The 18,269-nt window shown below is 40.1% G+C and overlaps 6 protein-coding genes across 6 annotated transcripts; 3 read left to right on the top strand and 3 right to left on the bottom strand.

Annotated features, from left to right (window-relative positions):
* Nucleotides 1–768: 768 nt before the first annotated feature.
* On the top strand, nucleotides 769–3,134 carry tspo (translocator protein). Its single transcript, XM_077573234.1, has 4 exons — nucleotides 769–967; nucleotides 1,672–1,845; nucleotides 2,206–2,344; nucleotides 2,415–3,134. The coding sequence occupies exons 2-4, from the start codon at nucleotides 1,673–1,675 to the stop codon at nucleotides 2,586–2,588; spliced, it is 486 nt and encodes a 161-aa protein (XP_077429360.1). The 5' UTR covers nucleotides 769–967; nucleotide 1,672; the 3' UTR covers nucleotides 2,589–3,134.
* A 257-nt stretch (nucleotides 3,135–3,391) lies between these two features.
* On the bottom strand, nucleotides 3,392–4,470 carry uqcc2 (ubiquinol-cytochrome c reductase complex assembly factor 2). Its single transcript, XM_077573235.1, has 4 exons — nucleotides 4,327–4,470; nucleotides 3,943–4,017; nucleotides 3,632–3,698; nucleotides 3,392–3,549 (listed from the first exon to the last, which is right to left on the bottom strand). Exons 1-4 carry the CDS (start codon nucleotides 4,462–4,464, stop codon nucleotides 3,443–3,445), a joined length of 387 nt encoding a protein of 128 aa, XP_077429361.1. The 5' UTR covers nucleotides 4,465–4,470; the 3' UTR covers nucleotides 3,392–3,442.
* Nucleotides 4,439–5,487, top strand: tomm6 (translocase of outer mitochondrial membrane 6 homolog (yeast)). The gene is made up of 3 exons (XM_077573236.1): nucleotides 4,439–4,711; nucleotides 5,183–5,303; nucleotides 5,383–5,487. Exons 1-2 carry the CDS (start codon nucleotides 4,608–4,610, stop codon nucleotides 5,277–5,279), a joined length of 201 nt encoding a protein of 66 aa, XP_077429362.1. The 5' UTR covers nucleotides 4,439–4,607; the 3' UTR covers nucleotides 5,280–5,303; nucleotides 5,383–5,487.
* Nucleotides 5,488–5,595: 108 nt separating this feature from the next.
* Nucleotides 5,596–6,442, top strand: c8h1orf74 (chromosome 8 C1orf74 homolog). Its single transcript, XM_077573233.1, has one exon. The coding sequence runs from the start codon at nucleotides 5,606–5,608 to the stop codon at nucleotides 6,395–6,397; it is 792 nt and encodes a 263-aa protein (XP_077429359.1). The 5' UTR covers nucleotides 5,596–5,605; the 3' UTR covers nucleotides 6,398–6,442.
* Nucleotides 6,443–6,750: 308 nt separating this feature from the next.
* Nucleotides 6,751–9,786, bottom strand: sirt4 (sirtuin 4). The gene is made up of 4 exons (XM_077573232.1): nucleotides 9,459–9,786; nucleotides 8,410–8,888; nucleotides 7,997–8,291; nucleotides 6,751–7,839 (listed from the first exon to the last, which is right to left on the bottom strand). The coding sequence occupies exons 2-4, from the start codon at nucleotides 8,886–8,888 to the stop codon at nucleotides 7,687–7,689; spliced, it is 927 nt and encodes a 308-aa protein (XP_077429358.1). The 5' UTR covers nucleotides 9,459–9,786; the 3' UTR covers nucleotides 6,751–7,686.
* Nucleotides 9,787–9,979: 193 nt separating this feature from the next.
* On the bottom strand, nucleotides 9,980–17,759 carry sxph (saxiphilin). The gene is made up of 17 exons (XM_077573231.1): nucleotides 17,704–17,759; nucleotides 16,796–16,959; nucleotides 16,576–16,675; nucleotides 16,329–16,505; nucleotides 15,335–15,497; nucleotides 15,191–15,255; nucleotides 14,973–15,130; nucleotides 13,993–14,179; nucleotides 13,771–13,919; nucleotides 12,802–12,898; nucleotides 12,121–12,168; nucleotides 11,871–12,059; nucleotides 11,620–11,767; nucleotides 11,374–11,456; nucleotides 10,907–11,091; nucleotides 10,404–10,590; nucleotides 9,980–10,312 (listed from the first exon to the last, which is right to left on the bottom strand). The coding sequence occupies exons 1-17, from the start codon at nucleotides 17,756–17,758 to the stop codon at nucleotides 10,266–10,268; spliced, it is 2,202 nt and encodes a 733-aa protein (XP_077429357.1). The 5' UTR covers nucleotide 17,759; the 3' UTR covers nucleotides 9,980–10,265.
* Between the last annotated feature and the right edge of the window lie 510 nt (nucleotides 17,760–18,269).

The raw sequence follows: 18,269 nt of genomic DNA, 5'->3' as shown, positions 1-18,269 counted from the left end.
TTATCGAATAAGTAAAGTAGTAGTGTGAAGACTTTTCACATCAAGTTCCACCTAAAAAAAATTATATATATATATATGTATATATATATATATATATATATATATATATATATATATATATATATATATATATATATATATATATATATATATATATATATATTTAACCAATTAAGGCATATCAGTGGTGCTTGACTTACAAATTTAATTTGTTCTGCGCCCACGCTCGTAAGTTAAAAAAAGTACCCACTACTGTATAGTACACATAGAGTAATCACTAATTTTGGTAGAATGTAAATAAACATCGTGATGATTCGTGACAATTCAATGATGAGCATTGCGCTTCTGTTTCTGGTGTGCGCGCCGTGACCAATAAGGGGCAGTATATTACATAGACCTACACAAAGATTTGAAAATGAAACCGATTGAGATGTTCCTTGTTGCATAATTATAATTTATTCGTGGTAACATGAACTGATTGACTCCCTAAATGTTTTACCAGAAAATACAGTTTTTCCCCCCGCCAGTATGATAATAATTTACTGCATCCAGGGAATTCTCGATGTGTGATTTCAAAAACTCAAACTCAGACGTAAAGTAATATAGAATATTTTTGGAAATGGAAATAAATATGAAAAGGCGGATATACCTGTATATCGCAGACGAACTCAACCAGGGTGAAACTAAATGTCTTGACCGTTTTACTCATCTTTGCTATCTGAGGTGTGAATGGATTAATCGTCGGCCAAACCGGAAGCACAGGGCGATTACTTCTTGGCGTGAGTGTTCATCTTTGTACACATGCTAGCTTGGGAGTGACAGGGAGAACAGTTGAGATAAGGCTGCCCTGCCCATTTAAGACATTTATATCACAAGACAACAGCCTGACGCTTATAAAACTGCGGTGCTTGTAATTAAGCAACTGGCCGTAACGATTTGCAAAAGACCAACAACACAAAGGAGAGAGGTAAGAGAAGCATGCCTAAAACTTTGCCTGTTACCAAATGAACCTTGACTTACAGCACTCACAAGGACGGAAGAATGCATTTCTGGACTTAAAAAAATGGGGTGTGCAATTTATGTAACGCAATTAGTTTGCATAATGCCCAGTCCTGCTGCAACAGCGCTTTTAATTGCGTTATTTAGCATTGTTTTCGTGAAATACGACAGGCTGTAGTGCACAGGTGCCATTCCTGTTTGGCGTATTAGGATAGTAGCTTTCCGCTTTGTTCATAAGTCAGGGGGAAAAGCGTGAGGTTAAACACCGTATTAATTTAAATTCTTTTTTTTACAGATTTACCCAAGTAACAATAGTTTCATTTTACCTGAAATACATGTGCGTCGTTTTTTTCCGTTTATTTTATTTTTGTTTTTTCATGTGATTGGGTCATATTTATGGCCTGTTCATTTTGTATAAAAAGTATTTGATGTAATTATGACCTAAGTCTGTTGTGTTAATAAGTTGCTTAATTCGGTTTACGCCACCACGGTAGCGTATAATTCGACATTCGTCGTAAACAGAGGACCGCCTGCATGTATAATCACCAGTGTAGTTTTCTTGTATTGACAGCATTCACTTCAAGAATCACCTTCCACATGAACATATGAGATAAAGTTATGGTACTGAATAAAAAAGTATGCTTATATATTGCGTTTTGTTTTGTCTTTTAGAATGTGGCTACCCATGGTTGGAATGACCGCCCTGCCACACCTTGGAGGGCTGTATGGCGGCTACATCACCCGAAAAGAGGTGAAGACCTGGTACCCCACCCTGCAGAAACCATGGTGGCGGCCTCCGAATCCAGCGTTCCCCGTGGCGTGGACCTGTCTGTATACAGGAATGGGGTGAGGGTCAAGCATCTCTGTATAGGCCTTCCTGTGAGGAGTTTGCATTTTCATCAACATTCCCCCCCCAAAAAATCCCAAATTGAGGTTACAATGTTCCCCTGCAATGCTCTTTGCTCCAAAAAAAGATTTTCATATTGTATACAGTGGACTCGTTATTCGTGGTGGATAGGCAAGGTCACTGTAAACTGTCCTGACAATTTTCGTTGTGTTCCAAAAATGCCACAAGATGGCAGCAAAGTACAGCTTTTGTCTAATTGAAGCTCTTCAAATTAATGTCAACATAGCTCCTGGGTAACAAAATGATGCCAAAGTAACACTTTCATATAAGCATAATATCATGTTTTTTCCGCCCCGTAGCTATGGCTCCTATCTGGTGTGGAAAGAACTTGGAGGTTTCACAGAGGACGCGGTGGTGCCACTGGGACTCTACGGGATGCAGCTGGCACTCAACTGGGCCTGGACGCCCATCTTCTTTGGCGCACATAAACTCAAATTGGTAATCTCAACACGCCCATGTGATTGAAATTATTATATTTTGATGTCTAACCTCATACAATTGATAAAAGGCCTTCGTGGAGATTGTGCTTCTAACTGGGACTGTCAGCGCCACCATGTGGTCCTGGTATCCCATCAGCCGACCGGCCACTTGGCTCATGGCGCCCTACCTGGCCTGGTTGTGTCTGGCCACCTCCCTCAGCTACCGCATATGGAGAGACAACCCTGAGAAAAAAGAAGAGTAGAAGAAAAAGCCGGGGGATGTTTACGTGAGCCTCGAGCAAACAGCATCAGCATTTCATATGTGAATGTGAATCTATCTGTCCAGGGGCCTTTAAAATTATTTTTCTACAAAAAACTTTTATTTTGTTCACTAAGCTTTTGGTTTCTGAGCCCTGATTGATATCACTTGACTGGTTTGTTGATGACAAATGACCGTTTGCACAGGCTCAGAAAGACACTTGTGATTTATTTTTACCAACCAGCAGCCTTTTTTTTTTTTTTTTACAATTTTCTGCAGCACAATATGTAGCTTCATCATTTTCCAATGTAATCATATCAATATTTGACCATCTGCTTCTTGTATGACAATGCTTAATCACATTCACTGGAGCCTCTCGTTAGAAGTTCTTCCAAATATTGAGAGGATATCAAAAACAATGCTGAAATGAAATATAGGTAAAGTAAATTTTTCGTGTGTCAAAAAAAACAATGCATACATATTTGCTTTTGTATGAACAGTCGAGTTCTGCATAAATGAAAAATAAAATTATTCATGATTATTGAAAGCATTGATTGTCCACACGTCAAGATTATTCTTTAGTTTTCGCGTAGTGCAAAGAAACCGTTGTTAAAGATGTCTTACAAACATACCTAGCACTGCTCCTTGCATCAAAACATAACTTTTGAAATTATGCCCCCCCACCATTTAAATGTGTGCTATTTATTTCAGTTCTTTTGTAAAACAGTACATTATAAAATCCATGGATAAATGTTTTTTTGTTTTGTTTTGTGTTTTTACTTTAAATGTAAATAAGAATAGCAAAGATAGCAATAATAATCTTTATTTCCATATGAATTAAAATAAGTGCATAAAATGTTATTTGTCAGGAGCTTTCTCTGCAACGTCCTCTGGTGACTTGGAAGAAAACCTCTCTGTTAATGTTTTCCACAAACTCTTCTTTTCATCATCTGACTGCTGCCCACCTGAACAATGAAAAAGGAAAAGGAGAAAATACAATGTTAATGTGATGTTCAAGTGAGAAGGCAATGACGACTGTGTCCTTACCTGACAATATTAATTTACACTCTTCTGCTGTGACTCCAGTGAAGCTCGTATCTCTCATGCGAGGAAACTAAGAGGAAACAAACACAACTTAAGGATTTTTCAGGATTAAATGATATCACATTCTTAAGATGTTTAATGGTCATAATTTACAGGAGGAGCTTCTGAAGATGTACATCCCTGAAGACAGTTGAAAATTGTAACAAAATTTGTTTGCCGATTAAGCAGCATAAAGGTTGCAGTTGGAAACATTCCACGATATTTATAGCACACAAACTGAGAAAATTCATATTTTTGACTCCATATTTACTTACTCGCTGTTTGTACGTGTTTGCATTAATTCTTGCCAGACTTTCGTAAGTCTGATCACACTTTTCTGTATCTGCGATCTGGAAATAGACAAAACAACACATGAAGCCAGAATTTATCTGCAAGAAATGAAAATGTCCTTTCACTCTTAACAGGGAACCATATTTATTTCTGACAGTAAAATATAAATGTATAAGATATTAAGCTGAAATATATAGGGGAGGCAAAATTTAAACAACCACTACAACAATGATGCTACATTCGTGAATAAATTACAACAATTAATTGAAGATAAGGGCGAGCAAGGTCAACCGGCCGCTCAATGTTTCCAAGTTAGCTTTAGCTTCGTGCTATGTAGCAGCGGAGCCGAGTCGCCGGTGTTTCCCTACCTGTGTGTTTTCGCCCTCACGGAACGCAGCTGCCACTCTCTGCCGGAGAAACGTTCCCAAATCTCGCCCTTTCTTGTTCTCGTCGCGGGGCCATTCCTCGCACAACTTGAGGAAGCGACGATAACGTGTGGCGGACATCGTCACGCGTACGCGCGATTGAATAACGACGCGTTATGAAACTTTAAGCCTCGTCGCTCGCCGTAGTGAGCTGGTAACAGCGCTACTTCCGGTGTGTACAGCCTCGTTCCTAAGCTAGTTTCACCGGTGCAGCTATTAAAATCATGAGCGGAGTAGAGGGCAAAAAGAGCTCATCTGGCTCGTCAAGCGTAACAGAATGGATTAGTTCGGCATGTAAATTTGCAACAGACAGAAATGATTTCAGGAGGTGAGTTACAGTAGTGTGAGGCGGTTTTAAAACCATGTGTCTGCTAGCATTTTCTTACTAGCATTAGCATCTCGCCAGCAGACATTTGTCCTTGCCGCAGGGTGCTCCATTGGATAAATAGACGTTTTTTTTATGTCATCTAAAAATCTTTATGGTAACCAATGAACAATTATAAATGAATAGAATCTGATTTTTTAAACCAGATTTTGACCTTGTACGGAGATGCCTTCTAGTTGAAGAGCATTTAATTTCTCTGTCTGTCACTGTACTTTCATTATTGTTATTTTCTATCTTTTTAGTTGTTGTTGCAAGAAGTACTGATGACTCCTAATGGACTACTGGAGCGTATTTTAACAAACAGTATATAACAAAAAAAATCAAGATTCTAATTGGGAATAAGCAAATTGCAAAGACTCTGTAAATAATTAATGTTGAGTGATTTTGTGTCATGGTTTTAATTTTTGCTTTCAGGAATCTTCTGGTCAACTTGGGGTTGTTTGCAGCCGGTGTTTGGGTTGCAAGAAATCTCTCCGATTTTGACTTGATGGCCCCTCAGCCTGTCACGTAACCACGTCACATCCTGGATAATTTGGTGAGATTCATTATACTCAATTTGACATTTGCTAAATGAACTTATGTATATTGATATTTCGGAATCACGCTGTTTTTAGGTGTCTTGGACTACAAAAGAAGAAACAAAGGATGTAAAGAAAAGTTTTTTTTTGTGTGATCCTAGTTTGAAATGTATCCTGTTTTTAATAAATCAGTTGATCTCCCCCCCCCCCCCATCATGTACAAGCTTGAGAACATTAAGTCTGCTATTGTTTAGATTGTAAAGTACCTCAACTGTGTAGGAAGCGTACCATATTTAAATTGCATCCAATTTGTCAAGCTATGCACACTTGGGAGGTCTTCGTTGCTGCGTCTCGTAAATGTTTGTCCACTGGAAGGAAATCTCTCTCCGTCCCTCAGAGTATGGATGTGGCGGCCCAACTCTCAGCTGTTGATTTGGCTTTGAAACCCGCTCTGCTGTATGACGCCAACGGCGCCAGTGCAGAGCAGGTGCATCGGTATTTGCGCTGGTGTCAGTCGTCCCAACTTGTGTCAGACTCCCTTGTCACCTTGGACTTGAACGGTAACAGCTTCATTGTTAACCCGGGTGCGACGCGGGCCAATCTAGAGAAGGTGCTTCACAATAGCGGCCCGGTGGTGATTGATGTCTGCCACTCACTGGCGAAACCCGCCATCATAGAGCCAGTCAGAGCAGGGCTGAAGAGCATCGCACAACAGCTCCTTTTTCTTCTAAGTGGGTTGGATGCAGCGAAGGATGTTGACAAGGGCGTTTATGTAGCAGAGGGTTCAGATGAGTGGAACTTGAGCGCCGTCTTTGGGTTGTTACTGGGTTACCCCGCCATCTACTGGTTTGACCAGACCGAGAGCTTTGAAAACTGCCTCGCTATGACACCCTTGACGGTGACAACGGCATCTGCAACATGGCCGGCAGGTGACATCGACCATAAATGTTGCCTGTACTCATTCAGCATCCCAGCCGTCCTACAGAATGACACGTTGCCCAACCTGGAGGAGTGGAAGCTCGGCCTTCAAGAAAGATTCCGGCAGCAAAACATCCACAAAGAGCTCACTGTTTGTCAGTCTGCAGTCACTCTGCCGTCAGTCTGTCTGTGACTAAATGATCTTGTATTCGCGACTCCATTAAACTTTTAAAGAAGCTTTTTCTTCTTGTTTATTAATACAGCATGGGGAACATTTAATCCCAGGTTTAAGTAAATTTGAGATGAGGACAAGCTAGATGACTTGTACCTTGGCCAGAGTTTGAGTTATAAGTGCATTTTTATGTGGCAAATGATCCATTTCAGCAGGAAGTGAGTAAAATAAAAATGTTACGACAAATTTGCTTTTTTTTTCTCCACATTTCGTATATGATCCATTATATCTGTTTTTTTTTTTTAAAGAAAGTACCACGTTAAAAAAAACATAACCAAGTACTTAAATAATAGCTAACGTTAAAATACAGTCGCATAATTAGTATAGTCGGCCGCAGCATCCATAATTTTTTATGAGGTTTTACAAGGGATAGGGAGGGGGTGGCCGAAAATCTCCATATAACCCACTGAAATGCATTTGAAGAGTAATATATATTTTTAACACCCCCAACTTCTTTCAAAAAATGTAAACATTTAATGTGCATCAACTGCTTAGACAAAAAATATAAAAACTGAGCCAATTAAAATGTATTGTACACAAATGACATAAAAATTGTACCTAAATAAATGCCTGAAAACAAGCTCTTAAAGAGTAATGTGAATGTATTCAACTTAAAAGTTAATAGAATAAATGATACATTTAACTGTTGTTATTTTGCATAATACTTGAGAGGGCCCGCGTACCACCAATGTGGTTAAATGGCAATGAAACTACTTACAATCTAAAACTAAAACAATGAAAATAAACTAACTCAAAACCTGGCAATTGTGTATTTCTAATTTTAGGCTTTTCATTTAAGTGCTGTTTGTGGGTAGGACATACTCCATCCTTGTGGAGAAATTCTATAGCGTACTGCCATTTGAGGTTAAGAGTACGTATACGTCATCTATTAGCAGAAATGTAAACAGTCACTGTCCACATTAGGTACACCTGCATGATGAGATCCAACACAAAAGCTGCATCAATAATTGTGCCTTTCAAGATTATAATGATCAGTTTTGACTGACATTATCAAGGAGGTATTTATTTAACACTACAGTTAAGTGTGTGACAGCTGCAAAACTGCAAAGAAATTATATGTTGAAATAGAAAACAACATGATCACATTTGAAAGTCCTTTCTTTTTTTTTATAGCACTTTCATTGAATCTCATAAGATCACGTTTGACGTTGCATCCTTGCAATCCGGCTAGCTGTGAAGTCGAGGTAGTTTTTTCTATTTGAAGACTATTTCCATGTTTTGCATTACCCTCACAGAGGTTGAATGATTGACAGCACGTCACCACAGCGGCCTCTCACTTTCAACTGGGCCAAATGGTCTGCCCTCGTAGGCCCAATGTTCACAATGGCGACCGGTATTTTTCTATCGTTGGCTGCCAGTAAAAATCTGTATCCTGAGTAGACCTGAGGAAAACCACAGATCAGCACATTTAATGAAAGAAAAACACACTGTGGTCAGAGAAATAACGTGAGTAATCTCCAAGCAGCTTGATTGAACAATTTTGTTCACATGTGTAATCACCAGGGGTAAGTCATTTTTCTGTCCTGGAGTGAAACTCACCTGCAGCGATGTCCCGATGACGAGCACTCCGTCCGACTCGGCTAATTTGTTGTGCACAAACTGCACTGTGTCTTTCTTCACCGTATCGCCGAAGAAGGTAACTTCAGGCTTCAGTATCCCCCCACAGACCTCACAGGAGGGAACCCTGAAATGGAGAGCCAGCTCGTCTTCCAGGAAGACGTCCCCGTCCGGAGCCACGGCCCCGGCCTGAGCCCTCCAGTCTGGGTTGAGCTCTACGAAACGCTTTTGGAGCAAATCTCTCGCCGAGATACTGCCACAGCCTAAACACACTACCCTGAGGGTAGAAAAATGTTAACATTAAGTTCAAGTGAAATTAGTATTATTTTTGTGTAATGTAAAGTTGACATGTAAATACTTCAGAAACAAAAATGATCCTTGTGATGCTTTGTCACCTGTGTGCACATCCGTGGAGCTCAGTGAGTCTTTTCTGTCCTGCCTTTGAATGGAGAGCATCCACATTCTGGGTGACCAGCCAGTGCAGCTTGCCCCGCCCCTCCCACTTCTGCAGAGCCCTGTGAGCCACGTTGGGCTGATGCGAAGAGAACTGCGGCCACCCCAGAAAATTCCTCGCCCAGTAACGCTGACGGGACTTGGCGCTGCGGACGAACTCGACGTGCTGCATGGGACGTCTGTCGGTGCGGGCGTACAGGCCCACGCCTTCAGAGCGGTAATCTGGGATGCCCGACTCAGTGGAGAGACCGGCGCCGCTGATGGTGAACAGCCGTGTGGCCCGGGAGACAAAGTCCTGGAGCTGCTGCAGGGGTTGTGTGTCTATGGAGTCGCAGTCAGGGACGAACATCCCAGCGGGGGCTGAGGATGCCCTCCTGGAGGATGTTGTGTGCAGTGTTGTAACTCTGCATGGTAATCTCATCTGCATCACATTGGGTATATAAAAATCATCACTCAATTGATTGGTCCAAAATTTTGATGTACTTGCTATAGATAATGCACACTTGTTCCTCAAGCAGGCATTTTCACGTGTGAGTAAATTGAGACAAGTACATCATCATTCTGTGCTTATATTGCCATTTTTGTCTGGTGTGTAGTGAGAAGTTTCTGAAATAGAATATGTGCCTTGGCATAGTGAAGGGTATTTTTGCACTGCCATTGCTGCAGTAAATAATACAACAAGACATTTTTTGTGTATATAATGTCATTCGTTGCAGGTGTCTTTAGTGAAACGTACAGCACATAGAATAGATATGAAGTTACAAATTGTTATGTAATTTTTGCATATTCCTTTCATAATAACTAACCAATAAATTACAGTACATACATGGACCGGTCGTTCCCGTTTTGGTAATTGAACTAAAGAATAATACTGTACAATTTACGTGTAGTAAACACACCTGTAATGTGTTGTGGGTAGAGACACGTACAGGCTAGCTAGGTTCAGCAAATCGAACAGATTTTAAAGACGTAAACAAAGTACATTCATTACCTTATATACAGCAGTGTGAAGTGTTTAAAACGTCTCAAAAACGTGACTTATCAGCCACCTCGGGCAACAAAACTAAACCCAAAACCATTCTTGCGTGACATTGAAAATAACAGGAAGTAAATTGAAGCGCAAGTTAGTCGCGCAGTGTCTTCTGGGATATGTAGTCAGTAGTCACATAGTCGCATGTCCGCAAAATGTCAACATATGATTACAAAGATTTTAAAACACGACCAATTAAACGTTATACGTCGACGTGTAATAAAAAACTATGGAAGTTAATTAAAGATTATAAAAGATTAACAAAACAGTGATTAAATTATACGCAAAGAATTACGCATGTGTTTATTATAAAAATTTGCCACGAAAATTAGTTTTTTTCAGCTAGTTAGCAAGTCCCGCATTCGTTATTTTTAATAGATAGTCATTGTTTCACTTTTAGCAGCACACACTCATCAGTCATCCAGAATATAAAAATAAAATACAAATTGTCTTATTAGAAGAAAAATGCTGTATAAATTATAAAAATAAAATAAAATGAATACATTTCTTTAGCAATTGTCCTAATATCCCAGCTGAATTCAGGCTAGGCAGGGTGCATCCTGGGCTAGTCACCCTGGACCAGTTGCTAGTCAATCACAGGGTACATATACACTAGTCTACGATTCAGACGTACGGGCAATTAGAGTCCTCAATAGACCTAACATGTACTGTATGTTTTTGACGTGTGGGCAGACAATGGAGCGCTCAAGTATGAGGAGAACATGCACTCCACAAAGGAAGGCCAGAGTGGATTGATTTCAGTGTGCATTAGACTGTGCTGCACACATCGTGACTGCAGAACTGCAAGATGTCTGCTGTAAAGAAAAGAAATACATGTGCTAGTATTAACAGTCAGTTGAGTTTGTACCATGCATGATATTTGATATTGCTTTCCGTTGTTTCTACCAGATTGGGTGCAATTGAAAGCAGCTTCCACGCGCTTGTAAAACTCCTCTCCCAGGATGGAGCGACAATCCATGTGGCTTGTGTGGACAAAACACCGTGTTGCATCCTTAAACAGCAGATCACTTTCGCCATAGCGGCAAGACTTAAACAGCTTAAATTGAGAGCTTGGATTGGCCACCAGCATTTCCTGGAGGTTTGAAACAAGTTTTATATTAGCTCTCAATATTGACACCATGTTTAAATAATGGTCTCAGTCATATTTTGACTTTTTCTTTTTTCCTTAAACATTTCATGATGCTGGCCACCTCTAAAACCGGCACCATCCTTAGTTAAACAGATAATTTAATTCCACCCCTAAAATAATTTTTTTAATAAATATGATAATAATAATTTGGTTTAAGTTTTTCGTGCTTTTTGGGAAAAAAACACAGTCCTGTTTTATTTACCCAGACAGCATATTTATAAAACAATAACAACATAAAAATCGGTGCCTGTATGCTCACTTGAGACTTCATGAGGAAGTCGTAAATTCGCGTTGTGAGGACCGGCCGAGTCACGACTGTGTTAGGTGGGATTACTCCCAGATTACAGTTCTCCCATTCAGACAAAGCAGCCCGACGGCCGTCGTCGCACAGCAACTCAAAGTCTGATGACGTCCACCCTTCTGCCCAACCAGAGGAATTCAAACCTGAAGTAGAAAATGCCAAAAGAAAAAAAAAATCAGAGCAGAGCTAATGTCTGAAGTAACAAAGTATATGGTGATTTAAAGGCAAATCCCTATTTCAAAAAATACTTATAACATTATTTATTGTAATTTTTGGATGGGCAGTGTAATCAGTATTGATTTGTTGTAGAAATTCGTACAATAAGGAGCAAAAAAAGGAGAAAACATTACAATAAGTAAATAATTATAAAATAGGGAGTTGCTTTTCAATGAACCTGTACTTCATGATGTGATTAAGTATGTTACTGAGAATATTGTCTTGAAGGTTGTGCTGCTCAAGGAAGGCTACATCCCCATAGCTTTTGCCACTGGGATCTCCAACCAGACACCTGTGAGGAGGTTACTTCATTAAAGTTTCACAAACATTTCTCGTTAATGAACTTTTATAAATATGTAGAAAATTGCCACACAAATATGCATGCGGAATGACTAACATAAAAAAACTCATAAGAATGAAAGCCTATTCTTGGTCAAATAAGCAACATAGCATACCTCAAAGCTCCCATGTTGCCATAGTAACGCTCATTGTGGTTGTCAGTGCAGCGTTTGGTTGCAGCCTCCCCCGTGCCTCCCAGACACACTTTACACAGATTCCCCTGCGAGCCGGGAAGACATCCTTTCCAAAACACGCCACTGTACACTGCCCAAGTGGAAAGGGCACAGTTAAACGTCGAATGGTTACAAGATGGAAGACGTTACTGTGACGGCGGGTGCGCAAATCAGCTCAAGGAATCATACAGCACCTTGGTTTGGATCACAAGTTGCACTGCTGCTGCTGTTGTGCTCCCGGCTGAGTGTGTGCGTGTGCGGGAGCAGCCAACCCGCGGGGCTGTACATGTGGCCTTGACAGGAGCGGCGACCTCCAAGGTTGCCCATAGCGACGCTCTTGCTGGACCGTTTTGATACTGCCACGCCCATAACTGAGGGCAACACTGAGTAGAGACATATGTAAGGTTTTCGTATGAAAGATGCCCAGTCTAAAGTTGGTCTTACCCAGTGTGTTGTGTTCAGTAGATACTTCAGTCGTCACACATTCTCGATCTAAAGAAAACAGATGCCCAAAAACATTCAGTGTGAAATTAGCTGAGGCAACAAATTTATGACAGCTTGTAAATTAAATACTCATTTATGTAGTTTAACCCTGGAGAACCCACGGGGTCAAATTTGGCCCCTATAAATTCTGCTACTCAAATAACAAAGTCCTTTTTTTTTTTTTTTTTTTTTTTACAAATTTAACTTCAAAAGTCCAGAGTGCCACTTCTGACCCCTGCATGGGGCCATCTAGTGGATGAATATTGCACTTACATGAGCCAGAGTGGTGGTGACAAGATGGCTGCTGGCAACATGCTGTTTTGTTGAGCTGGTAATCAATCCAAACAAAACCATCTTCTCAGCAAACCATCAGATGGTAAAATTGTGGGTTTTTTTTTGTTAATCTATTTCATATCATGTTGCAGAATGCCTAGGAGTATGTTTTATATATATATTTTGATAAATTAGCAACTCTGAGCTAGTTCAAAAAACAAGGGTTAAAATTGAAAAAACATATTTTGGTGTTCAGTGAATTTATAGCAGTCATTTAATGTATAATTCATAATTTTCCAAAGAAGAAAAGGGTTCTTGGGTTCTCCAGGGTTAAACATAGTTAGCGAGGCTCATGGGATACCAACGTACCGTTAGCATAATATTCCGTTATTACTGGGACGAGGCCACATTTTCCTGCAATGAATAAATGAGTTGCGTCTAGCGAGACAGCGTCCACCTCATCCCTCTGTATAAAGAGTACAAAGTGGAATTTACATAACAGGTGAACAGATCAAAATAAGCCAAAGATTCTCAACTGTTGTCAGCCTTTCTTATTGTCGCCAAGTCACAACGTACTTTCATAGAAATAATTTGTTCAAGAATGCGCATCATATATTTTTAAACATTTACATGGGGGAATGACAACTGCATGTACAAAAACGAATATAGTAAAAATTAATTATTACAATCAGATAAAATTTCCCTCAGTAATTTCCAAACGTGAGTATTGTACAGTGTACACCACTCTTGGTTTTGTTGATAGTTAATTCAATTGCAGTATTTTTCTTCACGGTACAAAATTGAAGAAATGACACTTTTGGATCCTTGTAGTAATGAGGACCATGCAAAGAATGAACTTTTCAGAATATGTTATTGCAGTATCGAAAACAAACACTAAACAGTTGTGTCAGTCAGTGTGTGTCACCATCCGCAGTCCTCTCATGCAGCGCATCACAATGAAGTCGGTCATGTGATGCAAAGCGGAGGTCGTTTGCCTCGGATGTGACGTGTTGTTGCCCGAGCGAACATCGAACGTGGAGTCTAGAGAGGCTTCGTCTTTCCCTGGCTAGTAAACAACCATTTAATAAACCTTAATTGTTTCCGCTGATATCCACATACAACTCTGACCAGCCTGTGTTCTTCTCAGAAGTAAATGCCTTCCTGTCTGAAGGTGCGGATGCACCACAGCCACCGACAAGGAGCATGTTTGCAAATCAATGACATCATTTGCGGAATTTGTGAAATTGCAGCCCATTTTCAAAACAAGGCGTGTGGATTACGGTTTTGTGACACTATCCTTTTCTGGCGCACCTTGTATGCATCCTTACATCAACTTACCTTAATTTTCTTCACGCAGTCCCGCATGGAGGCCGCTCTGACGCACACCAGCGGGTCTGACTTTATACTTAGAGCCCAGTGCTCACATTTTCTCTGCTCTGCGTGGCTGATGCAGCACCACCGCACAACACTGTCTTCCAGTGAGCTTCCTGCACACAACACACACAGGATTAGTCAAATTAACCAGATAGCCAATTTAGGAACCACAACAAGCACAATCACCTTCATGCCCAAGACCTTTGAGGAGTGCAATATAACCCAGTCCCAACACCTGACTGACATCCACACCGTCTGGCAGTGCAGCAAGTTTGGCTGTGGCGTCTTTGAAAAGAAGGTCCCTTTCCCCAAAAGAGAGTGAATTGAAGAGTTGGAAGCGATGCCGCTCTCGCCCTTGACGACCGAACAGCATCTAAGTTAGGAATTACACAATAGTGTAGAGAGAAAAAAAAGAAAAAAAAAAAGGAATTACACAATAGTGTTATTGTCAAATAGCCTAAACATTCCACAACAATTAAGACTTTTTCCACATTTACTGCCATTGACGGCTTAAGACGTCAAAAAATCATTTTACTATTTCTATTAGTTTAACATTTTTCCACTTTAGGAAAAAAAATATTGTACATTTAGACCAGATATAAAATTTGTGATTAATTGTGAGTTAATTATTGAAGTCATGCGATGAATTACAATTAAAAAATAATAATCGCCTGACGCCCTAATTTTTAATAATATTTTCTTTCTTTTTTTTAAAATAATTTTTCTTCAAAAAAAGAAAAGATTATTAAAAATTAGGTCATCAGGCGATTAAAAGTTTTAATTGCAATTAATCGCATGACTTCAATAGTTAACTACATGATTAATCACAAATTTGATATCTGTTCTAAATGTACAATAAAAACTTTTTTTTCTAGGTTTTCATACTCTTGTTAACAAAAGTGGAAAAAAATGTTAAACTAATAGAAATAGTCCAAATGAATTTTTTGACGTCTATAGCCGTCAATGGCAGTAAATGAGTTAACAATGAGAGTCTTGTGTAGTGTTAAAAGTATGTAGCTTTCTGCTACAGACCACCGCGCTCTGAATACTTCCTCCCACATTCCAAAAACATGCATGTCAGGTTAATTACAAGTACATGGACAGCATACTGTAATGGCTGTAAAAACATAGCCTTAGTGCATTTTTATAGAATACACAAACGTTACCTGCAGCGTAAGGAGAAATTTGCGAGCCACCTTGCGAAAGCTCACTCGGGTGACCACAGCTGCTCCTGGACCACGGCCCAGATGACATGTGTTGTAGTGGCTGAGAGGAGCTTGGGTGCCATCTGTGCACAATAATCTAAACTTGTCCCTTTCACTGTCTGAAAGAACAGATTATGAGCAAGCTTTATTTTAGAAAGTAACACTCAAGTAAGACTTACTTTCAATAGTTTCAAGTGCTAAATGGTCAACAAATGCAACATCCCCAACACCGCTCTTGAGACATCTGTGACAGAAACAAACAGCGTTATAAAGGACACAACTGTCTCTATATATCCAAAAAGTTTAGCTTAAGTGATTGTTACCTGAGAGCGCCATGGCTGTTGTAGAAGGGTTCGTTGTGAGACGTCTCACAGTGGTAGTTCTTTTGGCGTACGTAAGACTTCTGGCCTTGGCACAGAGCACACAGACGTGGCGCCATGGCCGCAGATCCGGGAACACAGCTGGCATTGAAAAAGCTGCTCACATCTGCCCGTGTGGGGAAAACACAAGTCAGTTATCAACTCATCACGCCCTAGTTATAAGCATAGACTTGTCCAAATTGTCTTAATTCGTTACCTGAGCAACTGTGATGTCATTTTCAGTCAAGGGCAAAAGGCAAAATGGCCGCCCACTGAGATGGATAAAAATGGCAGAATTTTGCTGCCATGTTTACTAGGGGTGGGAATCTTTGAACGTCTCACGATTTGATTTGATTCCGATTTTTGTGGTCTGCGATTCGATTCAGAATGGATTTTTGTTTGAGAACGATTTTTGTTTCAAAATGATTTGATTTGACAATGATTTTTGCTTCGATCTTTAGATGAGCAGCAAATTGTAATGATCTACTCCAGTCTGACTCGCTAATGCTAATTAGCGCGCTACTCGAGGCTACTTTTATCACTCAAAAGAACGGCTCCACGCAGCAAAAAAAACAACTTTTATTGGAATAACTTGATTGTGACTTTTTTCTTCTACTCTCTAATGTGGCTACAACTTAGCAGTGTATTAGACCGTGTAGAACCACACTGCCCCTAAGTGGCCAAATCGGGTACAACATGAACAGCGCTCTAAATAAAGGCACACACAGACAATGGCAAGACAGTATAAAATAATTTAAATAAAATCGATTTTGGGATTTTTTAAATCGATTTTGAATCGTACTAAATGAGAATCGCGATTCTTATGAGAATCGATTTTTTGGCACACCCCCAGAGAACATATTACTGTGATTTTTTTTCTTTATTTAACTTCCCCTTTAAGTGTATGTCCCCACATCTATGAAGTAGCACTCATCACGATTTAAATCATGTTAATCACCCTGTGTTAGAGGCCTCTCCTTTGACCAGCTCAGGTAGTTGCGGGACAGCAGGAACCCAAGAGGAAGATTCCACCCCGCCGTCCATCGGAGCCCACTGTGACAGCTCCTGAGCCCCCGCACGGACCTTAAGTCCAAGCTGCTGTTTCTCACCACAGCTACAGACAAAACACAACCTCCTGCCGGCCACAAGACTGGATCAAATGGTTGCACGATGAGGAAACATCACAAAAACGTAGCATAAATTACCATTGCTGTAGATCTCCTTGGCGACAACTGTGAGGCCGAATTGCTTCATCGCAGAGTAAACATCTCCTGCGTCTAGTGTCACTATATCTGCACGATTAGCCTGAAAACACAAATCGCTTGGTTTGAATTTAAAACAGAATAGGGTTGAACATTAAATTACTTAGATATAAATTTACAATGTTTCCAAGTTCTGGTGGTGGTGGTGGGGTGGGCGGCTCACCGTCATTCTGTTGATGCAGTCAGTCAAGCTGGATGCACGGATGCAAGAAAGTCTAGCAAAAGTGTTCACAGAGGCTGGAGGTATCACAGCGACCAAGGCTTTAGCCAGCTCTGCACACTTCCTCTGTTCAGGATCGGACACCGTGCACCAGCGTATCTTCTTAGCTAATATGCAAGGAAGACTTTTAAGTCATGAGGTATGTAAAGGTCAGATAATGATTATTGTGATCAGTTCATGATATCCAAAAACACTCAATGTTTCCAGCAATAATACAGGGATGTGATTTGACCAAAGTGAAATTATCTGAAAATTTAGCCGGGGTTCTGGGGGCCGCTGGCACCCAGCTAGGTCTCATGGGTTTTCCGTGTTTTTAAGTACTTTCAATGCACTCACATGACAAAGAAATAGACAAAACAACAGCATAAATTTTCAATGTATATTGAACTATCCCATATAAAATGGTAGTTTTAGTCAACTCAAAATCAGTCACATTCAAAAACATTGGACTGCCTTTGCTTTTAAAAACTATCACTGAGAATATCATCATATCTAACTAATGTGATTACTAAGTTAACACATAAATAATGTTGAAGAGTTCAAATTTCATGAACAAATAATTGTATCATGACCAAATGAAAAGTAACTCATATTAGAGCATACCACAAATGTCTTTGTTATAGCAGAAGATGTTATCTGTCGGAGTCATGCGCATACACAATGAACTACAAAAAAAAAAAAATAATCGGATTTTTTTTTTTTTGGGGGGAGATAAAAAAAAGCGGAATTCCGCGAATTAGCGGAAAACTTACATCCCTGATAATAGGATTTTGAACATTGCAACCATCCACCCAACTGAATAAACAATATAACAAAAATTGGTAAAAATAAATAAAAATACAGACACTTACTTGAGGCGCAGCAGACAAAAATGAAACTGAATAAGACGTTATAAATCCCTCTCATGGTGTCCTATGGTAGGCTGCTGTGCACAAGACTGTTCAAAGCATTGAAGGCGCTAAAGGCTCAGGGTGGAACAGAAACAGAAACACAACTGTGCAACATCAGCCCCGGGGTAAATCCTGAAAGGGCTTTTTTCACACAAGTGGAAACATTTAGCAACGGTGGGAAACAAACAACACCCATTTAGAAGCTTTGAGGGAATTGCATGAGAACGCTTGAAATGAATGCGCTTCATTCCCCCGAAAGTTGTTATGAACAAAATAGTTTGTCCTGCTTGTGAAGAACAATGTTGAGTTTGCCAGTTTAGCAGTGTGAGTTCTAATAAACACTCCAAATTGAGTGGGACGTGGTTGCGCAAGACCGAGATGGCAACCTGTCAGGAGCATATTGCTTATGTGCTCCCACAATCCATCAAAAATGATGACTATAGATTGGCATTCAAAACAGTACGTGACGCAACTTAGTTTCAACAAGAGTGTGTTTCCATTTAAAGTCTTATTGATGCGATGGAGTT

The sequence above is a fragment of the Vanacampus margaritifer genome, chromosome 8, assembly GCF_051991255.1.
Source record: "Vanacampus margaritifer isolate UIUO_Vmar chromosome 8, RoL_Vmar_1.0, whole genome shotgun sequence".
Taxonomy (NCBI): Eukaryota; Metazoa; Chordata; class Actinopteri; order Syngnathiformes; family Syngnathidae; genus Vanacampus; species Vanacampus margaritifer.
This window is presented reverse-complemented; position numbering and strand designations above follow the sequence as displayed.